At 41.5% G+C, this 25,606-nt stretch overlaps 1 protein-coding gene across 1 annotated transcript; it reads right to left on the minus strand.

The window, feature by feature from the left end:
* Positions 1 to 1,234: 1,234 nt before the first annotated feature.
* LOC111595126 (homeobox protein caupolican) lies at positions 1,235 to 14,526 on the minus strand. The gene is made up of 5 exons (XM_023308698.2): positions 13,980 to 14,526; positions 6,237 to 6,779; positions 5,738 to 5,856; positions 4,146 to 4,471; positions 1,235 to 3,300 (listed from the first exon to the last, which is right to left on the minus strand). Exons 1-5 carry the CDS (start codon positions 14,025 to 14,027, stop codon positions 2,189 to 2,191), a joined length of 2,148 nt encoding a protein of 715 aa, XP_023164466.2. The 5' UTR covers positions 14,028 to 14,526; the 3' UTR covers positions 1,235 to 2,188.
* Between the last annotated feature and the right edge of the window lie 11,080 nt (positions 14,527 to 25,606).

A 25,606-nucleotide genomic window follows, 5' to 3' on the forward strand; every position in this document is an offset into this window, starting at 1 on the left:
CATTCATACATTCATACATTCATACATTCATACATTCATACATTCATACATTCATACATTCATACATTCATACATTCATACATTCATACATTCATACATTCATACATTCATACATTCATACATTCATACATTCATACATTCATACATTCATACATTCATACATTCATACATTCATACATTCATACATTCATACATTCATACATTCATACATTCATACATTCAGACATTCATACATTCATACATTCATACATTCATACATTCATACATTCATACATTCATACATTCATACATTCATTTCATACATTCATACATTCATACATTCATACATTCATACATTCATACATTCATACAATTCATACATTCATACATTCATACATTCATACATTCATACATTCATACATTCATACATTCATACATTCATACATTCATACATTCATATACATTCATACATTCATACATTCATACATTCATACATTCATACATTCATACATTCATACATTCATACATTCATACATTCATACATTCATACATTCATACATTCATACATTCATACATTCATACATTCATACATTCATACTATTCATACATTCATACATTCATACATTCATACACTTATACATTCATACATTCATACATTCATACATTCATGCATTCATACATTCATACATTCATACATTCATACATTCATACATTCATACATTCATACATTCATACATTCATACATTCATACATTCATACATTCATACATTCATACATTCATACATTCATACATTCATACATTCATACATTCATACATTCATACATTCATACATTCATACATTCATACATTCATACATTCATACATTCATACATACAGAAAATTTAATTTTACTGCAGACTTGACCTTTAACCTCTTTGTAATTGAAGAAATGTTTCCCATTCAGCTTGAGATGAATATGTATATGTATATGAATGTATCTTTGTATCGTCAAAGAAATTGCAAAATTTTAACAAGAGCTTCCCTGACATATATCTGACCTATATCGATAATCTTGCCCATTAAAAACTTGAATCAAGAATGATCTTTATTTTATTTTATTTAATTTTAATTATATATAGTGCAAGTTTACAAACTTATTTTGTATTATTATTATTATTTTTTTAAAAATTGTATTACATTTTCAGACCTACATAGTTATATATTTATATATATGTATGTATATGTACGTTTATGTATATGTATTTACAGCTTAGGCTTAAGGTTAACTAAGGGAATTAGCTAGCAAGAAGAAGTGATTATACAAGTGTGTTTGTGAAGCCATACATCATAGTACGCATGTGCTTACATCAATTGTGAATACAGATGCACATATTTACATGGTAAGTGCAAATGATTTGAATACATTTTAATGGTTTTCCCACTCTCGAGTTGTTTTTATGGATATATCACAGAAAACACTGGCTATCAAGGTTTGTTTTTTATTTGAGGCTATCAAAAATGACATTTCCTTCTATTAAATAAATCAGCTCAAGCACTCTTTTATCCATATTACAAGTTAATTAGTTTTATAGTGTTTCCGATATTTTTGCGCATTTCTAACTTAAATAGTTGTAGGTTCTCTCTTAAAGATATTATCGCATATGAATGCGTGCTTATACGTAAAGGTAGTAATTAAATAACTGTATAAACAACTTTATATACAGAACAAGAGAAAGAGAGAGTGAGAGGGAGGGGGGAGAGGGAGGGAGAGCTCAACTTATGTCTGAATGAGCTGAGAAATGTTCCAAGTCGTCTTGGAGCCGTGTACTGTCAGCATGTTCGAGTCATTAAACCCAAAACGAGGGGAGATGGCGGGGACTGAATGAATGAGTCAAACAAATCCCACTGCATGACAAACTGTTGTCTGTCGTCCGGGTAGTCTGGCTGCTTAAATTGATGAGTGTGAATATGCTAATTAAAGTTATAAAGTGAAATAATTTACGATATGGTAGGAAATAAACTTTTTATTGCCATGCTTAAGCTACATTTATTGCAAAATAATTAGTGTGGTATCGTTATCGTTATCGTTATCGTTATCGCTATCGCTATCGCTAACGCTTAACGATTGCCGGCGATATTTGCACTTGTCCACTTGGGCCTGGTTACTAAAATATTTGGTATCGGCATCTATTAAGGCCATCCCCCTCCGCCATCCATAGCCTTATCCAATTAGGAGTTGGATCGACTGCTCGTCAGATAGCTAGTGCTACTGTTGTAGATGTTGTTATTGTAAAGCATTGAACCCATGGATGCTATTGGTACCGGGCCGGGACCGGAATGCAGCGTAGAGCTGCTGTTGCTGTTGCTGTTGTTGCTGCTGTTGCTGCTGCTGCTGTTGCTGGTGTTGTTGTTGCTGGTGCTGTTGTTGCTGTGACTGATCAGCTTCATATTTGGCGGCGTCTGCGGCGGTGTATCGGGCTGTATCTCGGAAAACCCCACCCTCTGCTGCTGCGAATGGGGCAGATAGGGCGCCTGGCTCGAGCTGGAATGCACCTGGAGCTGGGATAGGTCGCGATGCATATTGATAGGCGTCTTGGTATGCATGCCCATGGCCTCGGTGTACACCGTAGGTATCCGCGAATATGGCGATGCGGCGGCGTAGCTGCTCATCATACTCAGCGGCGAACCGAGCTCGACTTGCGGCCCCATCAGCGTCAGCGATTGCTCCGGATGCAGCTGGGTCGTCGGTGAATCTGGCACCAGGCTCGACTGTGCCTGCTGCAGCTGCTGCTGCTGCTGTGGATAGAAGTTCTGGCCGAGATATGCCGTAGGCGGTGGTGTCTTGCAGGCGACTGTGTCGGCCACACTCCAGATTTTGGGCTTGCTCGCCGGCACCGGTATGCCACAGTCTCTGCTCAGCTGGTTTTTTTGAAGGGCGTATTCACTGGCAGCCACAACTCCCTCCTGGCCATGGCCCTGCACGTAGCCAGGATTGTAATAAACGGCTGCCGTCTGCTGTTGCTGATGCTGTTGTTGTTGCTCCTGCTGCTGCTGCTGATGCTGCTGCTGCTGCTGCTGTTGCTGCTGCTGCTGCTGCTGCTGTTGCTGCTGCTGCTGCTGCTGCTGCTGATGTTGCTGGTGTGCATGGGCGTGAGCGTGGGCGTGGGCATGTGCGTAGGGATTGTAGGAGTGCGCCGGATGGGCATTGAAATTGGGCGCACCATACGGTGGCAGGCCACGGATGGCCAGCAAGTTTTGCGGCTCCCGCTCCAGCTTCTCCTCGATGTCCAGATCCTTCTCTGTCTTGGTCAGCTCGGACTTGATACGCTGATTGCCGGGATCTGGCGATTAAAGTTGAGTTGGCACAACGGAGACAAAAATTAAATTAAATTAATTTCCAAGTCAAGAGCGGAAGTAGACAAGTTCTAAGAAGACTACAAACTTGCCACTTGGCATTTGCCACTTGCCACTTGCCACTTGCTATGCTAACAGCTGGCAACTGGCAACTGGCAACTGGCAACTGGGCGTTTGGCAGTCCTTGGCAGGCGCGGGCAAAAACCCTTGAAATTGTTGGTGGGCGTTGATGCGTGCAACCCTCGCGCGCAGCAGAGTCACAGAAAGCTTTCAGCAACAAAATGCTCCGGCTTCCGCCAACTCCGTCCATGAGGAGGCAAGCCAAGTCAGTCGCCAAGTCGAGCAAGGCCGCTTTCCATGCATATGGAGAGCCAAGTGCGGGCGCAAGGCCACTTTGCCAACAATGTGCTGTCAACTTCCGGGGAGGATGTCGCCTAAGCAGTCAGACAAATAAACGGACAAGCAGACGGAGGGACGGAGGCATGGACGAGCGCTGGGGCAAGAAGACAAAGATTGCATAACATTCGTTTCGCCACATAAATTGTACTTAAAAGGCCGCTGCCACAAATCTGTAGCTTGGGGCTGGGGGCTGTGGGGCCAAATGGCATGAAGGGTCAGAAAGCGACAGCCATTCAAATCGATAGAAAGAGCCGGGTGGCCGGGGGAGTGAGGGCGCTTTCGAAAAACAATACAAATACGACCTTAAAATGATATAAGCCCCCGCGCATTCTATGGATAAAAAACATTCGGATTTAGCCACTTGCCTGGGTCAATGACATCTGGGCAGGGGAGGGGAGGGGAGGGGGCGGGCACAAATTAAGTGACAGCTTACCAAATGTGTCGCTGGCTTGCAGCTTGGTGGCCTCGCCGGGCTCCTTCTCCTTCTCATCATCCGAGAGCAGTCCGTCGTCATCGTCTTCCGTCTTGTTTTTTGGTTCCCACGTCATTTTATTCTCCTTTTTCAGACGGCGTCGCGCATTCGCAAACCATGTCGAGACCTGGGTTAGCGTCATCTTCGTGATGATGGCCAGCATAATTTTCTCGCCCTTCGTCGGATATGGATTCTTCTTGTGTTCGCTCAGCCACGCCTTCAGCGTCGCCGTCGATTCACGCGTGGCATTCTTGCGGCGCGAGGCGAGATCATAGTTTGGCCCGTAGCTGCAATGTGAATGTTTCTCATTATGGATAACAGCTGCTATATAGTGCGCCGATATTACAAACACTAAGCAAACAGAACGCAGAACAACGCAACGATATGAAGCAAACAGTCGAGTGCTTGGCTCTTCCGGTCAATCAGACCTCACTCTTATCAGCGCCCAAGGCAATTAACAGTGTTGGCTTGGCCACACCCTGCGCTCAAACAATCACACTCAATCCCATCCAGCCTTTAAAGCCAACCCAAATGCAAATACAAAGTCCACGATGCGCACAATGGGACGGCGCAATTAAAAGGTGTTTAAAAAGCGTATAATATGATCTTTAGCTTTGATGCCTTATTCGGAAGTTAAAAAAAATAAAATGAAGTCAACAAACCAGAATTTAAATTAAATTATTATTTTATGGGTTTATTTTTGGAGACGGTGGCGAAGGGAGCTGACAGCTAAAGAGCTATAGATAGGAATCAGAAATGTGACTGGAGTATGCCTTGCCTTATACGAATACCTGACTTATATCAAACTGAGATTACATATATCAATCACAGATATAAATGCTAACTAAATGCTTATGCTAAGCTTCATTAATCCTTCTACTAATCCCGTTCTATGTTCAGCTATAAAATTAATGCCCTGATTTTTAATATCAAAACTATTTGTAGTCTTTAATAGTCGCATAACTCTGTGGCTAAGATGCTTTAAGCATTCTTTTTTTTTTAAACACTTTGCTCAAATTTCGTTTTCGGTCCGAGTACGTGTTGCACTTTCGATTCACAAAATTGTGCACAATAAAAGAGAAAATGAGAAAACCGCGAGGGGGAAACGCTGTGGGAATTTTAATCTGTGCATTTGTAACTTCCTTCCGCCCAGCTCGCCGTACAATCAACAGAGCGTCCCTTCCAGCCATAAACTTATTGAGTTTACTATATTTTTTAAAAGCATCGCGGCTTTGGCTGTGGGCTAGGGCAGGGTCGCATGGCTAGAAACACGATATCCCGGCAGATTGTCTACGCGCGTTGCCACACAGTTTAAGCCCGGACCTGGGCCACTTGCCACTTGCCACACGCCACACGCCCCGTGCCCCTTGCCCCCAGCCACCTGCCCCTTGCCCCATGCCACTTGCTCAAACCTTTTGCTGGTGATAAAAACTCAGCAGACGGCGCACGAAAACTTTTGGTCGCCAGGCCATGAAAACATTTTAAACTCGCTTAACTTTCTTAGCCGTTTGTATTTGCGTTGTGTATCGGCATATCGCAGATTAGAGACTCACCCGTAAGCGGCCAGAGTGGGATCGTAGGAGTAATAGCCACTAGTTGATTGCAGGCCAGCTGAGGTCCAAGCGTTCATATCGGTGCCCGAGCTGGTATCCTTCATGCCGTAGGGATTACTCTGAAAGTGAAGCAATTTACACACATTCAAATAGTTAATCAGTCGTTGAAGAGCTTCATTGAGTCGGCTAAGCCGATAAAATGCTTGTAAGCTTCCAGCAATTGCCTACTGGAGTAGCCAGAGCGACAGTTAAACAGTCGAACAGCTCAACAGCTCAACAGCTGGACAGATCAACAGATCGTGATGGCCTCCAGCACAACTGTTGATGGCCAAGCGCAGTTGAAAACCGGATGGCAAAATCGTTGCGAGGCGCTCGCAACCTGTCGGCTTACTTTCTGCGTGGACTTATGCCCGCTGCACAAATCCAATTAGCCACATAATGTAATCAACGGCATCAAGATCAGAGACAGAGGCACAGACAGAGACATCAGCGCACTTACCAGAGGCGAATAGAAGGCCGAGTTGTCCACGCCGATGCTGGGGTAGGGGTTCTGCTCGTTAGAGGGATACGGGCCGCCGTAAACTCCTACGCCAGCCGAGGGCAATGCCATGCGAGAGTAGCCGCCGAGCGTCAGACGCGCCGAATCGTACTGGCACGAGCAGACTGTCTGGCCCGAGACGGGATCCGTGATGATCGGTCGTCCGTTTTCGCAGCAGGACATGCTATTCGCTGCACGGACATGGGCATCTAGAGCACTGCCGCCGCCGCCGCTGACAGCTGGATCTGTTTCTGTAGCGCCGGTTACATCGCTGCCGACTGCATCTGCATCCGTCGGCGACGTGGCCGCTGCTGCAGTCGGGCCCGCATTGTTAGACGACTGAGAAATTGCACCTGGACTGACCGGGCCGGTGATGCCCGTTGCAGTTGAGCCGCCCGAGGGACTGAGAGAGGCCTCGTTTGTGCCGGACAGCGGCGAGGGCACCGAGCCCCCACCATGTCCGCTCTGGCTGTCGCCAGTGGTTGCCGCCGCACCACCGAGTAACTAAAAGCAAAAAAGAAAACGGGCTGAATTTATTTCATCGAAAAACCTATATATATATAGAGGCAAAAAAGTTTTGCAATGGTACGATTCTTAAAACAGGTGATGCGATCAAGGACGACATTCGAGCAAGGGATAGAGACAGAGGCAGATGCAGAGGCAGAGGCAGGAGCAGGAGCAGGCGCAGGGTATGTTACGCAGAGTGCCGAACCCGAGTCCGAGCCCAGGCCCGAGCTCGAGCTCGAGCTCAGGTCGAAATCAAGAAAACAGATTAAGACGATAACTCCAAATGTCAAAATATTTTATTGGCTTGGCGCATTTTGCGATCCGTTCCATCTATTTTCACTTCATTAATTTTCAATTTATCACAGTCAGATTTCAGATACTGTTTTGGGGCTGTCTTTGCTCTCGTACGCCGATGGACTCGGCTGCTCGCAGCCTCGGCACGGGCAACTCTTTGAAGAGGGTACATCCGAAGTATCAGCGGACCGATCGACCCGCTCGATTGAGTGTGGGCATTGCGCAGCCAAAAAGGCAAAGAAATTGAATGAGGCACTCAGGTATGCGCTTCCACGATAACCGCAACGAATCGCCGGCTTCGACTGCGACTTCGACTCCGATTTGAGAGACTGTCTGTAAGACCCTCAACCACTCAAAACAAACAACAACAGCAAGAGCAAGAGCAAGAGCAACAGCCAGGCCAGGCCAGGCCAGGCAAGGCAAGTGCTAGGCTTCTCTGTACCTATGTATGAGCAGGAGACGGCAGGCAGGGAGAGATCAATGAGCGTAAAATAATTTATTTCTTCAGGCGCTTGACGCCTGCCCTAACCATATAAGCTAATCCAGTTCATCTGAATTCCCTCTTCACAGCTGTCAATATTCTAATTAAAACTCTCTCACAGAACTGTAGAAAAAGAAGTTCGAACTTGTGATTAAACTATTAGCAAAAAAGTTAAAGAGCCGTTATTACTGTTGCCACTTGTTGCCACCGTTGCCCAATTGGGCAATCGTTGAGCTACTGTAGTCAAATTTATGCTTTAAATAATAATAATGGTAATTCACGGCTTAAACAAGCTGATTTTCAACACCTCCTGCCAGGCTATCTAATCGCAGGGCAATTTCGTGCGGACACACCGGGCCCAGCTCCAACTCCTGTCCCGGACTTGAAATTATTGCATAATGAAGGCGTTTTCATGAATGAAATCTAATGAATTCTGAATGAATGACCACTGGCCAGTTGGCCCGTTGGCCCGTTGGCCCGTTGGCCGATGGCCGATGGCCAACTGTAACGACGACGACAGCGGGCAACGAATCCAAAAAACCACAACAAGTGGCTGGACTGGCCTCCTCCTGCTGCCCTCTCGCTCTATCGGAGTGCGGCCCTCTCTTTCGCTCAGTCAACAGCTAATGTACAAAACGCTGCGCGCGCTCATTTCTTATTATTCTTTATTTTTATATGCGATTCGAACATCAATTTCAGTTTTTGTGGTCGTCCATAAAAAACACATATCAGCGACGACAACGACACTGAGGACCAGGACCCGGGACCCGAGAATGGCCAACAGGCCCGCCGTCCCTCCGTTCGTCCGTCCGTCTGTCTATCTGCCTGTCTGTCTGTCTGTCTGTCCGGCCGAGCGCGGACCGGCGAGGCAGCCACCGGCCAGCGCTTATTATCGGCACGCAAGTCAGTTTATTTTTAATGATTCTCACTCACCCACTCTGGGATGCATTGTGGAGGACTGGACGAGGAGGCGCAGCGAGCACGGGGAGCCGACTTTATCGTGAGCTCAACGAACAGACAGACAAACTCACACAGCCACAGGATTGGATGGTCCCGCGGGGACTGGATTGGCTTAAAGACGGCTTTAGTTACCACAATGCGGAAATGTTGCAAATGTTGCCAAGTGTTGGCAACTATTAAATATTGCTTTATAGTGCGCTGTTTTATGACTTGAATATTACGATAAACGGTGTGAACTGCATGTCCGCTTTTGAAGTCTGAAGTCTGCCATGTCGAGGGAAGGATGTTCACACACACACTCACAGATATGGCACTAATACAAGAAGCAATTCAAATAAATTACTATGCTGCCACATAGAAGTGCTAAAAGCACACTTTGTACACTTAATCAAAGCTTTGATTAAGCTAATTAAGTAGAACAATAAAAAGTTTTATGAAATGTTCAAATTCTCCTATGTGGAATTGGCAACGACAATAACAATGACAATGACAATGACAATGACAATGACAATGACAATGACAATGACAATGACAATGACAATGACAATGACAATGACAATGACAATGACAATGACAATGACAATGACAATGACAATGACAATGACAATGACAATGACAATGACAATGACAATGACAATGACAATGACAATGACAATGACAATGACAATGACAATGACAATGACAATGACAATGACAATGACAATGACAATGGCAATGACAATGGCAATGACAATGACAATGACAATGACAATGACAATGACAATGACAATGACAATGACAATGACAATGACAATGACAATGACAATGACAATGACAATGACAATGACAATGACAATGACAATGACAATGACAATGACAATGACAATGACAATGACAATGACAATAATAATAGTAATACAAATATAAATATAATTTATAAATGGAATTATAATGATAATATTATCTAACAAGAGGAAGGTAAATCAAGAAGTCAAAGGTACATAAGTCTTGCAGTAATAAACGATTCGAATTGCTCATTATTAGAGATCAGAGACTCTTAAATACCCGAACTACATGTGGCTAATGTTTGTCTGCCTTCCTTCATTAGAACTGCAATTTGGAATAGCTCAATGTGAGCCGCTCAATGGCAGCGTGGCGTGGGCGGCGTAATAGCTGAATGGTTGCATGAAGCAAGTTCAAAGAATCGAATGCCACGCAGCCAGCGTAGCTTGCAACAACCGAATTGCAAAAACTTTTTAAGTAGGCAAATCGACAAACCAGCAACAACAACAACAACTACAAAACGAAAAGTGAAAAGCATCAATTGTAATTGCTTGAGCGAGCGGGTTCTACTTATTGAGTTGCCTTTGAAGTGCAGACAGAAATAACAACAACAACAGCAGCAGCGAGAGCCCCACCTTGTGGCACACATACCCCGACCACCCTGGACTGGAAAAACTGCTGCCGTCACTTTATGGTTATTAATTTTATGATTTATGTTAAAGCTCACGAAAACGCCTGGGCCAGCCCGCCGCCAGGCCAGCCAGCAGACCCAACTTTTTGCCAATTTCAATTCCAATTGCCAATTGCTCAGTGCGTGCAACAAAGGAGGCAGCAGCAGCAGCAGCTTTATGCGTGTGTTGTGAATTGTTGTGGCTGCTGCCGTTTCGCTCTTGTTGCTGCTACCGCTGAAGATGCGTTTATGGATTTTTGTTTTTGCACTACCAAACAACGACAACAACAACAGCAGAGGCAGCTCGGTCTCTAAACAAAGAGTCTGCTGCAAAAAGTGATAGCTGCTCCGCAATAGGTTGCGCCTGACGCCAGTCGACTTGCCAGTGCAACTCGGCAACGGCAACGGCAACGGCAACGGCAACGGCAACGGCAACGGCGCAACAGCAATGACAAACAATAAGCGAAATTAAAAGGAGCAGAAGCTGGCGCAGGAGCTCTGAGAAGCTCTGAACATTGGGTTTCGGTTTTTGGTTTTGGTTTTTCGGTTCTGGGCGCTGCAGACACAGACTCCAGGCAATGGCAACGCCAGTGCGTCGTGGCATTTGGCATATTCTCACATTCATCCAGCAGCAGTGCAGCCAGCCAGCCAGCCCATGCCCATGCCCAAGCCCAAGTCCGTTCCCATTCCTTGCCAATGCCAATACCAATCCGAATGCCCATAGCTCTGATGCGTGTTTTTGCTAATGCGAATAAGTTGTTGTTGCTGTTGCTGTTGTTGTTGCTGTTGCTGCTGCGCTCCTTTTATTGAATTAACTTCAGTTTTCAGTAGTTGTTGCTTCACGTCGTCGTCGTCGTCGTCGTCGCAGCTCCTGCCATTGGAGCCAACTCTTTGTTTTCAGCGTGCCAGTGGCTTTCAATGTTTGCATTAAAAATTCATAAATCAATTATGGAATGCATACTGCAAAATATTAGTTTTTTCTCGCATCGGTCCGTAAGTCCGTTTCAGGACCTAACTATGGCTATGCAGCCTGGGAATTTCAGTTATTCTGCCATGAAATGCGTGAACTGCGGCTCCTTCGCATGAAGGAAGTTGACAATTCTGTTCATGCACACAGCCTCTTGATTAAATTCACACACGCACACACACATATGCATGCATGTGTGTATGTATGTGTTTATATCATATATTGAATTCGTCAGCGATTTTCATGTCATTTTTGGGATGCCGAATTGGCGTTGAAATTAAAATTAAATTAATTTAATGAATACGATTTCTTCTTTTTTTTGGCACATGTGAATGTGCATGTTTGTGTGTGTGTATACATAAATATATTATGTATGTATGTATGTGTACATACATAAGTACTTATGCATCTATGTAGCTGTGCTTGGCATGAGACACAGGGTTTGAATTCCAGGTCAGTTATGCGTGGCCTAGACGCAGTAAAGAAGATAGCTATATATGTATATGTCTATGTATATATATAGTTTTTATAGATTTTATATAGTTCATGCATATTTCATACGAAAATATGTCAATTTCAATTAGTAACACTTCAACTGTCCCAGTTTGTGTATTGAGATTGAGTTTGTTCTACTTTGCCTTGTCAAACTTTTCTAGTCATATTTTTGTGGAGCATCTAAAAATGTTTTAGTTAAGCTTAACAATTTTTTTTTTAATTTAGAACAAGTCTTGGAGAATTGTCATTAATATTTTAACTGAATGCATATATAGGAATAATCTTATTTTAAGCTTATATTATATAAACTAACAGTCTTAAAGCTCATTACATCTCTCCTTGCTAAGGCTATCTGAAAATAATATTTATAAGTCTAAACATTGTTTGCATATCATAATCAAACTAAAAGCAGCGCTATAAATATATATATCTAGCCATCCTTATACATTTACCTTTACAAACAGCTAACAGTTTACCTTTTATATTATAACAGATTAAAATATATAAACGTAAGAGTCTCCTATATTACATCGTTAACAACTCTGAAAACTAAAGAAGTTACACAATAAAAACCATTTCTGAAGCCCGCCACGAAACCTCGTCTAACTTAAGCAGAACTTCGACTCGACTGAAATGAGCTTCCAGCGGGTGAGTGAAAGAGAGAGCGACGCAGCAGCTATGTGACGTCGGCTCACATTAGTAGACCGCACTTTGCACACATCCGCAGACATAATTACAGTCGATAATCTGAGCATACATTATTTTAATTAAAGCCCATTTGCCAGCTTTTGCATATTATAATAAACGGCGCTCTATGCGATTCTCATACACATAAATTTAGTACTGCAACAAGGGCAAGCAGTATAGGAGTGTAGCATATTTACGACACTCACTGTAAGGCCCATATCATGTCCTGCCTTCGGACTTGGGCGCTCGCAGAGAAACCTCAGCTAACTAATTTGAATTACTGAACTTCACATTACCTCCAACTCCCGCCCAGCTCGCCAGCTTGTAGCAGTAATTATGGTCTGGAGGCAGGGCTGCAGCAACGGCTGCACAATGTCCTAAATTGTGCAACATTTGCTTGCGGCCGTCTATTAACGGTGCAGCAAAGTCCAGAAGCTGGACATACTCGTATTCCTTGAATATTCATGCCAGCCACTGCCACAGCCACTGCCTGTGGCCAGGGTGCAAAAATTTAAATTTATGTTTATTTCAAACACAGCCGACGACGTCAAAGGCGTTTAGGAATGTATATATATATTAATATATATATATAGCTTTATGAACACATGCGACTAGATATATAACTAAGTTATATGTGCCAATATATATCTTTATATACTTGCATATATTTATATATCTATCATCATAGCTTTTGGTCAGTTGAACTCACTGAAATCTATATAATTATTACTAAATTCTTTTATTATATTTTAATAATAATATTGTATAACTAAGAGTTTTCCTTCAGAGTTAGGTAAGCTGTCCACAATCCAAACTTAATCTCAATCTTTGCCTAAATTAAATGACTGAGTTGTTGGCTTCTTAGGATTCTTATGAAAAGATCAACATTTAGCAGCAATGCAGCAATAAAAATAACAGATTTTCTCATAAACCTTATCAGAAAAGTTTGTTTTTTTGATAAATTGGAAAAATATTTTTTTTTTAACTATTAATTTACATTCAACTTCTAGATTCGAGCTTTCATTTCTCTGTTTAGAATTGATTGAATGGTTAGATTTATTGGCTAGTCACACTCATGATTAATAAAGCTTTGAAAAAATGATCAAATAAATTGATAAATTTGAGTGAATTTTGTGAATTATTTTCTAAATTCGGAAACTAGAAAATTCTTTATTATATCATAGCTCATCATATAAGTTTATCTCAATGGACGTCTATTTCTAGTTTGTTGATGTTCACAGAAAATATATTTAAAAAATTCAACTTGCCTTAAATGAAAGTGGAACTTTCGCTACATTAGCTAATACGAGCTATTGATAACTTTCTATAGTATATAGTCTAATGACTGCACTATGAGTCCTGAGCTTAGTTGCTCAAAGTCTACAAAGTCTAATTCACATTGGCAAATAGCGTAGTTTCTTGTATAAAATATTAAATTATTAAGTTTTTATTATACAAAATAATTTAGGAGCTGCTTATATATGTCTTTTGACTTGGTCTCTTTAGCTAACATCTCTATATTTTGCTAGCTAAAAACTGACTTATAGTTAAATATTGATAGAAAACTAAAAATAAATATATGTAAAATTATTTTTTAAATTTATCATTAAACATATATTCATAGATATTTAAAAAATTCTGTATGAAAAATGTTAATTTGTATACAATTTCTATATTCAAGAACCAACTCGAAACTATGCTGAAAACTATAACAGAAAAGCAAATCTGATTATAGCTGATAGCTGATAGCATTATAAATTGATATCTATTCAAATTCTTATTCAAATTTCTTGTTTCATCTGCCAATACCCAACCCTCTCTCAGTCGCCCTCTCTGGCTACATTCTCATTCAAGTTCATTTGGCGCTTGTGTTTTGCTTACCTGATTTGCCGACGGGTAACCATATCCAAACTGCGCATATGCAGCCATTGTCGCGTTCGTCTTTGTCGCTGAACTGCTAACGGGAACTGGCTACGGCAACGGCAACGGCAACGGCAGGTCGCGAGTGTGAGTGCTCACTGTGGGGGGTGCCGGCGCGCTGCAAGGATACTATGGAAGCTGGAGCAGGCGGATGCTGTGCGAGCACTTGGCAAGGGGTTGGGTATTGGGCGTTGGGTGGAGCTGAAGATGGATGCGGACGCGGATGTGGATGTGGATATGGAGATGGTGGGTGCTGCTGGTGCTGTTCGTGGTGGTGGCGTGCGTGCTTGGCGCGAGCGCGGCTAAGCACTCTGGGCGCTTTTGTTGTTTGTTGGTTTGTTGGCTATTGTTGTTGTTGTTGTTGTTGCTGTGTTGTTGGCCTTGTTGAAAATTGATAAAACAAATTGTCGATGTCGAGCAGTTCTGTTAATGTCGCCGGAGCCGGAAAATGTTTTGTTTGTTTTGTTGTGACTTTGCGTTTTATTCTTTTACTTTTGTATGTTTTTGTTGTCGTGTTGTTGTTGTTATTGTTGATTTTTTATTGACTTTGGCTCTTGGCAGCTGCTGCGGACAGCCGACAAATCGTCCTCTGATGCTGGACACTATTTATTCACGTATTTGTCACGACTACCCGAAGCTCACTTTGACACGGACTGCACACATCGACCCAAAGGTCGCGCTAGTTAGTCACAGTAACATGTGTTGCTGCTTAGTAGATGTTTCTTGTTCTGTTTGCTGTGCATGGATCGGCGGCCATATTATTGGTTGCTCTTAATTTGTATTTGCTTAGTTAGTGGATTTGGATATATTTATGGACACGTCGAGGCTTAACGTTTTACGTCTATTGCACAAGCACACCGAGAATTTGTTATTTACGGCAATTGCAACGATCGACGGCTGAAACGAGTTCCACAACCTGTCAGTGGCCTCTCTCTCTGTGAACGTACGGGCTTGAAGTCCGTCGACAAGGCACCGCTGGGATGTGCGCCTATGCCTATTCGCGTTTAAACACAAACTGGTCTGCCCGATGTCAGAGACTGCCCGGCCAAGGGGCATACAAGGCCGACGCGCTGTCGACGGCGTGAGCGCGAGAGCGAGAGCGCTAGATGGCAATTGTAGTTGGGGGAGCGAGCACATTAATGTTCTGGTTAGCTGTCGTTCCAACCAGAGAGCAAAGCGCATTTGCCGTCTCTGTCGACACGACTCGACTGTGCATGGGCGCGAGCGAGATAGCGCTGTGTGTGTACGTTGTGCTCTGTATGACTGTTGCTATCGACAACGCCCACCTCCGACTGGAAGGAAAGGCAGCTGCAGTCATCGCAAGCCAAGCATATTCCAGTGCTTGTGCTTCCCCTCTTCGTTTTTTTTTCTTTTCTGTTTTGTTTTGTTTTGTGTGTAACGTTGGAAATATTTTTATGGCGGACTGCGATCGAAAGGCTTCGCACATTTTTGAGTTTCTTCTGTAACTCCTGGCCACCGTTGTTGTTGTTGTTGTTGCTACAAACATATATATAAATGTAGAATATGTATGTGTGTAGCAACTCATTGCCTAGTCAAATGCGCTTATTAATTAAGCATCAAAAAATATAATTTTAAATTAAATTACAATTAAATGAAATTAAATGCATAGAATTCTGTAATAAATTGTTAATAAAATATTTATTTATTACGATTTTTCACTTAGGATTTTATAAATATTTAAAAAAAAAAAAACAAATTTGTTGTCAAATCTGATGAAAGTTAAGATTACGATTTTATATATAGCAAAAAATATAAACAAATAAAAAACCAGTTTGAAATAAAATTAATTTATTCTGAATTCTGCATGTTAACAAATGCATTAAAACAAATGGCGTTTTTTATTTATATTTATTAGTAATATTTTAACAAACTGTCATCAGGAATTTCTTTTTGTATCTTTTCGAAAATGTTTTAATAACATAAATCACGCTGGACAAACCCCAATTAATATGTTTCGAAAATTAACTATATATAATCCATATCAAATTATTCCATGCATAAATATCAAGTAATTAAGTAGAGCAATCACAGTTTGATTAAGCGGATATAAAGTAAATATAATATAAATTGAAAGAATTATTAGAATTTTAGAATTACTTTCTTGAAAGTGAACAGATCTTTCGTCGAACTACCCCGGAGTAAAGGCTCGTCATACGAAACCAAATGTGTGTTTGGAGTGTTACAAAAAACAAACAATTCAATTCGAAATGAAATGAAATCGAATGCCGCAAGTCACTTGAAATTCCTCAGGCACTTGGTCGCATTCTAATTTATGAAAGATCAGCCCATTTTGTTGGAATTCTTGTAAGACGAGGCTTCACTGTTTTCCTTTCTGGGGGTGTTAACGCGCTGTCATTTATAATGTATGCCACAGAGACAGAGGGCCAAGCCATGCATATGGACACATGTCTTGGCGAGGATCTCTACTTAGCTAGGCCCGAGCTGAGTGACCCTTGAGATCCAAGTGGCAGATCGTGGTAATAATAGCTACGACTGGCCACTGACTGCACTTGATGGCGCCAAGACCAGAAACCCAAAGCGACTTAAAGATACGTTTTCACTTTGCTCCATGTGAACTTTTGCAGATGTTGCAATTCATTTAAGAAACACACAAGCACACACACACACACACACATAGAGAGCACATTAAAATTCTATTTTCATTTCAAAAAAACAATAACTCGTTCATTTTTGTGCCAGTGAACATAACATGCAGATTATATTGAAAACAATTTAAATGTAGATTGTAGCGTTACCAGATAATAGTGCTCCTTGGCATCAGGTAGGACCACACGCACACACCAACATGTGTTTGTCTGTGTGTGTGTGGGTTGGGCACGAGAAACAGCACCAGCTGCACGAATGGGAGTTGCAAGCTATCAGCCCATCCTTGAGCCTCACGCCACGCTGCTTTGCTTCCTCTTACTTAAGTGTTGTTTCATGTCACCTGGAAAGCAATTGGACATGAAATTGTCGCTTTTCAGTATGTGGCACACACACACAGATACAAAGAGGGAGAGAGAGAGAGACATGTGTGTGCGTTGGCCATACAGAAATCCTTCTTAAATTTGTGCATCAATGCATGCAGACACAGAAGTAATAAAATAAAATCGTATCCGAGAACAAATGATGAAAGTCACACAGCAGAGAACAATTCTATGCAAATTGCTTTCAATAAATTTGTTGCTTCAGCCTGAGCCCTGGACAAAGTCGCAGCAAAGATTCTGTTAGCAAATTGCAACCATTTTAATTGTTTGTGCATGATGGCAGACAAGTTGGAGACGTCATAGTGTGGCAGCATTTATGAGTGAGTGCTGACACCACCAGCACCACCACCACCACCGCCAATCAACGGTGCGAGCTGCTATCAGTTGAGCTGATAACGTATCAGCACCTGGCATCTTATCGACCACTTCAAAATGGGATTGCTGCTCAAACAAAACAAAAAGCAGAAAAAAAGCAACGAAGCGCACACACCGAACACATTTTCCAAACATTCATAAATGGAAACATATTTACTCACTTTTCAAAACAAATCAACAAATCGGTGCTCTTTGTGGTTCAAGTGCCCGGACCTGGCTAGGGCTCTGGCTCTAGCTCCGACTATCGCTATAGCTCGCTGGCTGTCTAGGATGACATCGTGGCTGGTGTCAAAGTCAGAATCGTAGCCCTTACCCTGAATTGTGGGCCTTTGCCCCGCGCGTGCGTTGCTCCTTTGTCGGCATTTCGACAACAACAGTCACGATTGATTGCCGCACCGATTGACGCTGATTTCTAATTTCCAATTGGTTTTTCAAACACACACACACACACACGCCTAGACACACTCACGCACACTCCCATTATCGCGCGTGATAAGTGGCCCACGTTTCGAGCTGGCACAAGGCAATTATATGACTAAGTAGCTGTAGTTGCTCGGCATGGACAGCTGCCAGTGGACAGGCAGCACCACGACACAGTGGCTACTGCATGTACTCAAATCACTCCAAATCACTCCAATTTCACACCACGATTTGGCTGCTTAAATGGAACATAAAATCTATCTACATTTCAATCACGCACTGGAAATAGAGTCGAACTTCCTCGACTTGGTCTTAGCTTTAAATTTGGGCCTTATATGATACCATATAGACCTTAAATTTCCCTATGATTCATAGCTGCAGAAATATATTTAAATATTTTAACGAAGTCAAAGTTGAGGCTCTCCAGAGAGCAGCCTTGCTCGACTTGATTGGGTTTAATTGGGAGTAAGTGCGCATAAAACATTTTATATATATATATAAAGTTGTGTTTGCCTATTCATACACACACACACACACACACCTGACCTTTTTGCATTTCACATTTAAAGTCGAACAAAGTTGAAACCGATTCTCAGGAGAATAGCTCAAACATATCAAACAAATTGCATTTTACAGGCGCTTACTTCACGTGTTACACTGCTCAACAAAAGTGCGAAAGCATGACAAATTGCCAGGGCAGTCTCTGGAAAACGAAACCAGTTTCGCATTCAAGCCATAATTCTCAATCGCTTTAATATAAATCAATGAAACAATAAACAATAAACCATAAAAAACCAGATGAAATTTTGCAAATCGACTCGGCAGCCAAAGCTCAGCTTAATGAGCTAATGATCTAATGTTAGTTTATGTATATTTGATTAGCTAAGGAGCTGAGACTAGACAAGGTCTGGAAAATGAATTTCTATTTGCATAAATAGTTAATTAGCATTTAAATTATATGAATTATTTGTCAGCCAAGACGTAAAGTGATGAATGGTGCATGGCTAGCCTCTCGCTGTGTAAGTCCTGTTAACTGATTTAGCCAACATGCTGTATATATGCATATGCATATAAGTATTACTTAACTACTCATCAAGTCAAGAATCTTCAGATAAGAATCTTCAGATAAGCAAGCAAAGCTATTGCTCTTGAGCGCTACCAACTGCATAATACTCGTTCATCAATCTAAAACTCAATATAAAATTTATTTAAAATTTTTAGGTGATCTAACTATATAGACGTATGATCCTATAACTCTATAAAGTTCACATTTCATATTATCCAAAACATCTTAAGATATCTTAAGATATCAAAGCCCAATTTCGCATCCTAACTTCAATCAATAGCCAAACGCACCGCAAAATTTCTTTCGCTGAAAACTAATATACCCGCTTGCCTTTATGAGTAAGTCTATTAGCATCGCCGCAGCTGCAAATGGATGCTGATGATCTAATTAGAGGAAAACCCTCCAGCAATGCTTACCAAATAAATTGCAGACATTGTCGCCTGGAGTAGTCCGTGTTCTTTGAGAGATTCATGTGCGTGCCACCCAGCTAGTTTGGCAATTGCGTATTTCGAAATGAAATTCCGTGTCATTCCGTGTAAATCATTTGCAAAATGAGGCGCAAGCGTACGGCGTAGACCCTGGCAATTTATCAAAAATAAATCATTTTAAAGAGTTCCCTTCGCATTGCAAGTGCGAATTCGCGTATTCAAATGCGTCGAGTCCAAGTCCGTGGCCGCCTCCACCGCCCCCGCGGCCCGTCAAGTAGATACCTGTCGCCAGGGCCGTGATAAATGGCAGATTAGTTTGCAAATTTCAGAGCCGAGAGCCGAGAGCCGTGCGACACCACAAAAATTTCCATGTCGAGCTCCCCTCAAGAGTGGGCACATTTATTTATGCGTAACACAGTAATTAGTGATTAAGTTGATGTAATGCGCGCTCCTGAGTTGTGCCTGACTAAAAATAAGCCAAATAGAATATATAGAGATATATATGAAACACACTCGAGTAGGCAAATATATGCTTCCATTTCAATCTGCGTCTTTATTTAGCACAAACTCCCCGGATGTCGTCCAGGTAATTAGTCTTCGCTCTTCCACGAAGCTGTCCCAGCTTAATGTGTCTATTCTCATTTATACTTTTTGCTGAATAAATAGCTACAATTTAAGTAATCTATATAAACGTTAGAAATATATTGTCCATACAATATTTACATTTATATAGGAAGCATTAATGTGGCTGAAGCTTACACGCACACATAAGAATCGCATAGTAGGGTGATTTGTAAGCTACAGTGGGATAAGTTTTAGAACAAGGAATATTTAATTAACTATATAACTGTATAGCTCAGCTGAATGTAAATTTATCAGCTATCAATCAATCAATCAGTCGATAATTTAGCAGACCAATCAGTCAAGCCTTCGGTTATTTAATCAAACAATTATCATCAATCAGCCAGTCTGTCTCTCAATCATGATCAACATTCAGTGCATCAATCAATCAGTCAGTCTGTTAGCTTTGCTGCGTCAATCATCTATCTATCAGTCCACGAGTCAGTCAGCTTGCCAATCAATCAGATAGCTGTATTAAATTACCTTCAATCAAAAAGTTCATCAATCAGTCAGTCAGCATTGCTGCTTCGATCAGTTATCTAGCAGTCAGTCAGCTTAATTAAGGAGTGAGTCTATCAATCAGTAAGCATTTCTGCTTCGGTCGTCTATCCATCAGTCAAACAGCTTAATTACAGTGAGTCAGTCAATCAATCAGTCAGTTAGTCACTTGACCGCTAATCAGTCGTTTAGTCATGCAGTTTTCTTGCATTGATCGTCAATTACTCACTCAATCAGTCAGAAATAATCTTATAGCTCTGCATACACAATCTTAGGTCACGCGAGTACTTTAACCATAGCAAAAAAAGGAATTAACTGTAAACATATGAAAATGTTAAAATTAATTCAAATCGATTAAAACAAATTGATGCTGCACTCAGCTCCGCTGACATCGTAAACTAATTACGAACAAGTGCAAATGTTTATACAGTAAAAAATCATTTTTCTCCGCTGACAACAAGTCCTCGCTCAGTTGGCTCAATTTAAAAGCAATCATTAATTATGCAGACCTGCATTTTAGGCAACTGTCGACTCGACGCGCTCTCTCCTCTGCGACGACATTGACATGCTTACATAATTACTAACATAATTACTTACTACATGTATGTGTATGTGTGTGTGTGTATAGAAGAACTCTCAGCTTATGTTTACAAATCTATGCATACAAAATATAATTTAGTATTTATTTTTGATTTAAATCTTAATCAAATTTAGATGAGCTTATAAACTAGAAGGGAACACCTTGTAGAAAAGGTATTCATCAACTAAAATATATTCAGCTTAGACTAACTTATGGCAACTTGAACTAGGAGCTCTGAAAGCTAGTCAAGTCATAGACAGGCTTCGCTGAAATTTTGGCAAACTTTTCACAAACTCTGTCATAAGACAACTGAAGGCTAATGGCTTCTTGTCAAAAGAGTTGGCCAACATTTGAAGTGAATCAAAATCAGTTTTTATGTTTTTATGACACAAATTCATTGAATACTTTTTGAATATAGAAACGATCTAGTGGCAAAAGTTAAATTTTTGAGTACTATAAAAAAGAAAGACTTGTTTTAAATTTATTAAAAATAAATTTAAAATGTTTAAAAACCTTTAAATAATTGCTCACTTGGCAAAATTTCAAATGTCAGTTAAACAAACAAAAACGACAACAAAAACAATCGCAAGCAGCATCATTGCAGCTGCAGCTAGGTGCCATAACTCAGAGCTGGGCGAACGGGGGGCATCCATTACTGTAGCTGGTGTTGGACAACGCTTAAGTCCGCGATATAAAATGAAGCGAACATTCATAAATTCAATAAATAATTATTGCCTGGACACAGGACGTGGGTCAGGACAGTGAACGTCGATGGTATCTGTAAGTGGGTGCATGTACCGTTACCGCAGCTGACTCTGGCCAGCCGCAAAATGTGTGTGTGTGGGTGGGTGTGTAGCCCCGCATACTTGGACCTGCAGTTAATGTTCCTATTTTCCGTAATGCTGCATTGCAAGCCAAAGTCAAAAGCCCACCGGGCGTATGCGCATTTATTAAATGAAAATCGCTCGATGGCATTGCCTTCTTGGCCTGGCCAGGCACGGCGGCACGGCACGGCGGACAGTTCCAATTTGCAGCTGAATGCAAATTGTATTGTAGTCGAGTTATTGTATAATTGGTGCAATGTTCATCGAGCCAGAGCCAGAGCCGGAGCCGGAGCCAGAGTCAGAGCCAGAGCCGTGGCCAGCTTGGGCCACGCGAGGGGGGCGACTGTGTGTTTGTGTCAATAAATTAAAATGAGAATTGATTCGCTTACGCCCGATTTAAGCAACAACAGGCCATTTTATGGGCAGATATGCACTGGGCAGCCATGTAAACAGTCCCGGCCAGACACACACGGAATACCGGGATATGGGATACAATCTGGTCGATATTGCCGTCGGTGCATCTGCATGTGCATGTGCATGCTCAGCCGCGTGCATTTCGAAACTATTAACAAACAAATTATATGTTGGACCCGCACTTTAAAATCCAATTTCAGCACGCATTACAAGAAAATTCCATTAAACAATGCACTGCACGGCTCAAATACAAATATAAAAAGATATATATAAATAAATAGTATATATATTTATATATATGTGTGTGTGTGTGTGTGTTGCAAGTCCACGCCCTGGTAAGGCCAGACGCTGTGTCTCCACAAACTAGTATGCACAAGCGAGCGCATTAAGATAAGAGAAATCGTCTAACAAAACGCATAATCTAGAGTTGAATTAAAAATCGGTAACACAATTTAAATTTATTTCAAACACAGACAGACAGACAGACAAATGATGGGATAGCCTAACGGACTTTAACAAGATAAGACAACTGCCTTGCACTGCGGGTCCAAGACGTCTGGCCTCGTCGACAAACCTGTGTCTGTGTCTCTGTGTGTGTGAGTGTGGATGCTAAATGTCAGCGGAATAATAAAATTAGCTGTTTTAACGACAATGAAATTGTCCTAGCATAGTCTGCCTCTACCTCTTCCTTGCCCGCGCTCTCTACCTTCCTCTCTCTCTCGCTGTCGCATCATTTTCTGGTTGTTCCTCTTGAACCGCCTTCACAAGGCGATCGATTGGAAGACCAATCAAACGGCATCGTAAATACTATCTTGGCCATCTGCAACTTTGCAGCCAAACAACCAAAGCACCCAAGTGCCATGCCATAAATTCAACAAAGTGACATTTCTTTGTCATGTTAATTAGACCGCCAAGTGGATAACGAAATTTGATAGGGCATCTAAGATACCTGCTCCTCTCAGATCTGAGAAACACTGAAACACTCACTCACTCACTCACTCACACTCGCGCTCATAAAATGCTGGCCAGCCCAAAGGGTCAATTCCAATGAAAACCTTCGACGAAAAACTATCTTTCAATACCACTATATTCGTAGACTTCGTGGCGACGACAACATGAGCATGAGTTTATTTCACTCATTAATATTTATTAGCCCTGCGCTGATTTACATAATACAAAAGACATCAAAATCCGAACCAAAAATAAGCATTAACACTGCTCTCAAATGGCCTCTAACTAACGTTCTTTCACATTGAAAAGCCCAAGAAAATCTAAGAGAGTCCAGCAAGGCGAGGCCCTATAAAAAGTTATTCCACTAAATTTTCAAATATATATAGTATGCTTGGAATCATATATATACATAACTTTAAGATAACTCCTATATATATATCTTCAACAAATTCCTAACAGTAGCTTAATGTGATTTTATGAGAATCACATAGAAGCGCATTAACATAGCTATATTTCGTATAAACTTTTGCTAGTAAAAATCAAAATTGGGAAACCAATCGATGTTAATGATGCCTCACTGTAATAGCTGGCCAAACGATCTCAGCAAAGGCGAACACCCAAGGCAACCTCCGGTGCCTCCAGTCGCCTAATGGCCATAATTATTTTTACTCATCTTATCAAACCGAAGTTGTCTGAATTCACATTTCTCTCACTCCGTGTGTGTGTCCATGTCGATGTCAAAAAGCGCACCACCCGGTTCCGCAAAGGTGGCCATGGGTCCCACATTTTGTAGGCGTCTGACATCGTTGTAAATGAGTATTTTTAGTCGTTCGCTTGGCGTTTAATTCCGTATTTCTTCAATTTCTACTCTAAGGTAGACAGTGAGCAGTTGCACGTGTGGTCATGATTTATGGCCAACAATGTACGTCCATTAGAGAAGGCTTTAGGCCGAGGCGTCCATAAGCAAATACGGTCAAGTAGAAATCTTCATGTTCAAATTTAATTAATGAATCGCCCCAAAGCCCCAGCGCAGCACAAGTTGGGCAAGCAGATGCTAAGTACGGTTAGATGATCAATTGAAAGTGACAAAAAGTATCTTAATATAAGATTTATTATCTATATATAGCTATCTAACTGATTAGTGTCTAAACTATGGACGCTGGAGAGAAGAATTTATTACTTTTATATGTGAGTCTTAATGAATATCGCCCTTCTATGTAATTCGCATGAATTGAAGAGCTTTTCTTGGAACTTTTCTTCAGCTATGATATTCGGCTTTCTAAATATATCTACCTGATTGGTATTTCGGAATGTAAGACTCGAGGAAAATCTCTTTTATGCTTCCTCATGCAAGCAAACGCTCTTCTATGCAATTCTCATGAATTGAAGATATTTTTTTAGCACTTTTCATCAACTATAATGATCGGCTACTCCTGATCATCTATCTATATATACCTGATTGGTACTTCGGAATGTGAAACAAGCGAAAAATATCTTTTCTCAATTCTCATGAGTGAGGTAAGGCTTAAGAAATATGGATCTTTTCTTAAAACTTTGCATCAGTTATACTGATCGACTATCTATTTATATCTACCTGATTGGTACTTCAGAATAGTACTTCAAGAAAAAGCTATTCGCTCTTCTATGCAATTCTCATGCGCTTAAATCAACATTAAATATAAGAGCCCTTTTTAAACTGGGGTTATCATAGCATATATATCATATAGTACCCACCATAGCGCAAATTTTCGTTCCTTGTACTTCTATAAGTTTTAGTTTCATGCAACTGCAGCTCAAGTATATTATCAATTTAATTAGTGGCTCATTCAGTTATATTGAAACAAGTTTGGTAATATACTGCGCTTGGCATGTGCGCTGTAGTTAGCTAATAACTCAAACACAGTCGTGTGTCGAATGCAGAGCCGGGGAATGGGTTGAATTAGCATACGGCATCAAGCATACGCCCCGATGTGCGCAGACGCACTGCATGCCCATTCCTTGGCGGCAGCAGTTGCCAGGATATTAATTGTTATAGTTGCGAGATGTATGTCTGCTTGAATTGTTTCTGAGGCTTTGTGCGTTGCAACGAAATTCTAATCTTGTTGAAAACGTATCTCTTGCCATGCCATGCCATGCCATGCCATGCCGTGCCGTGCCATGCCCGCCGTGCTCTGTCAATGGCAGAGAGCCTGGCATTTCGGCTACACTGACACAAGGATTTCCGTACATGACAAGCAGCAGCAATAATTTATAGAGGCTGCGTAAGCAAGCTGCGTGGATGCTAAGGATGCAACGCACTGCCAGCCAACGACATGAGCACACACCACACACATACACACACACACACACACAGGCCTGACAGACCGGACCTCCTTTCGGTACCCAAACCCAAGCCCAGTCCGA

Source organism: Drosophila hydei, unplaced genomic scaffold (genome assembly GCF_003285905.1).
Source record: "Drosophila hydei strain 15085-1641.00,03,60 unplaced genomic scaffold, DhydRS2 tig00000001-arrow-pilon, whole genome shotgun sequence".
In the NCBI taxonomy this organism is placed as follows: Eukaryota; Metazoa; Arthropoda; class Insecta; order Diptera; family Drosophilidae; genus Drosophila; species Drosophila hydei.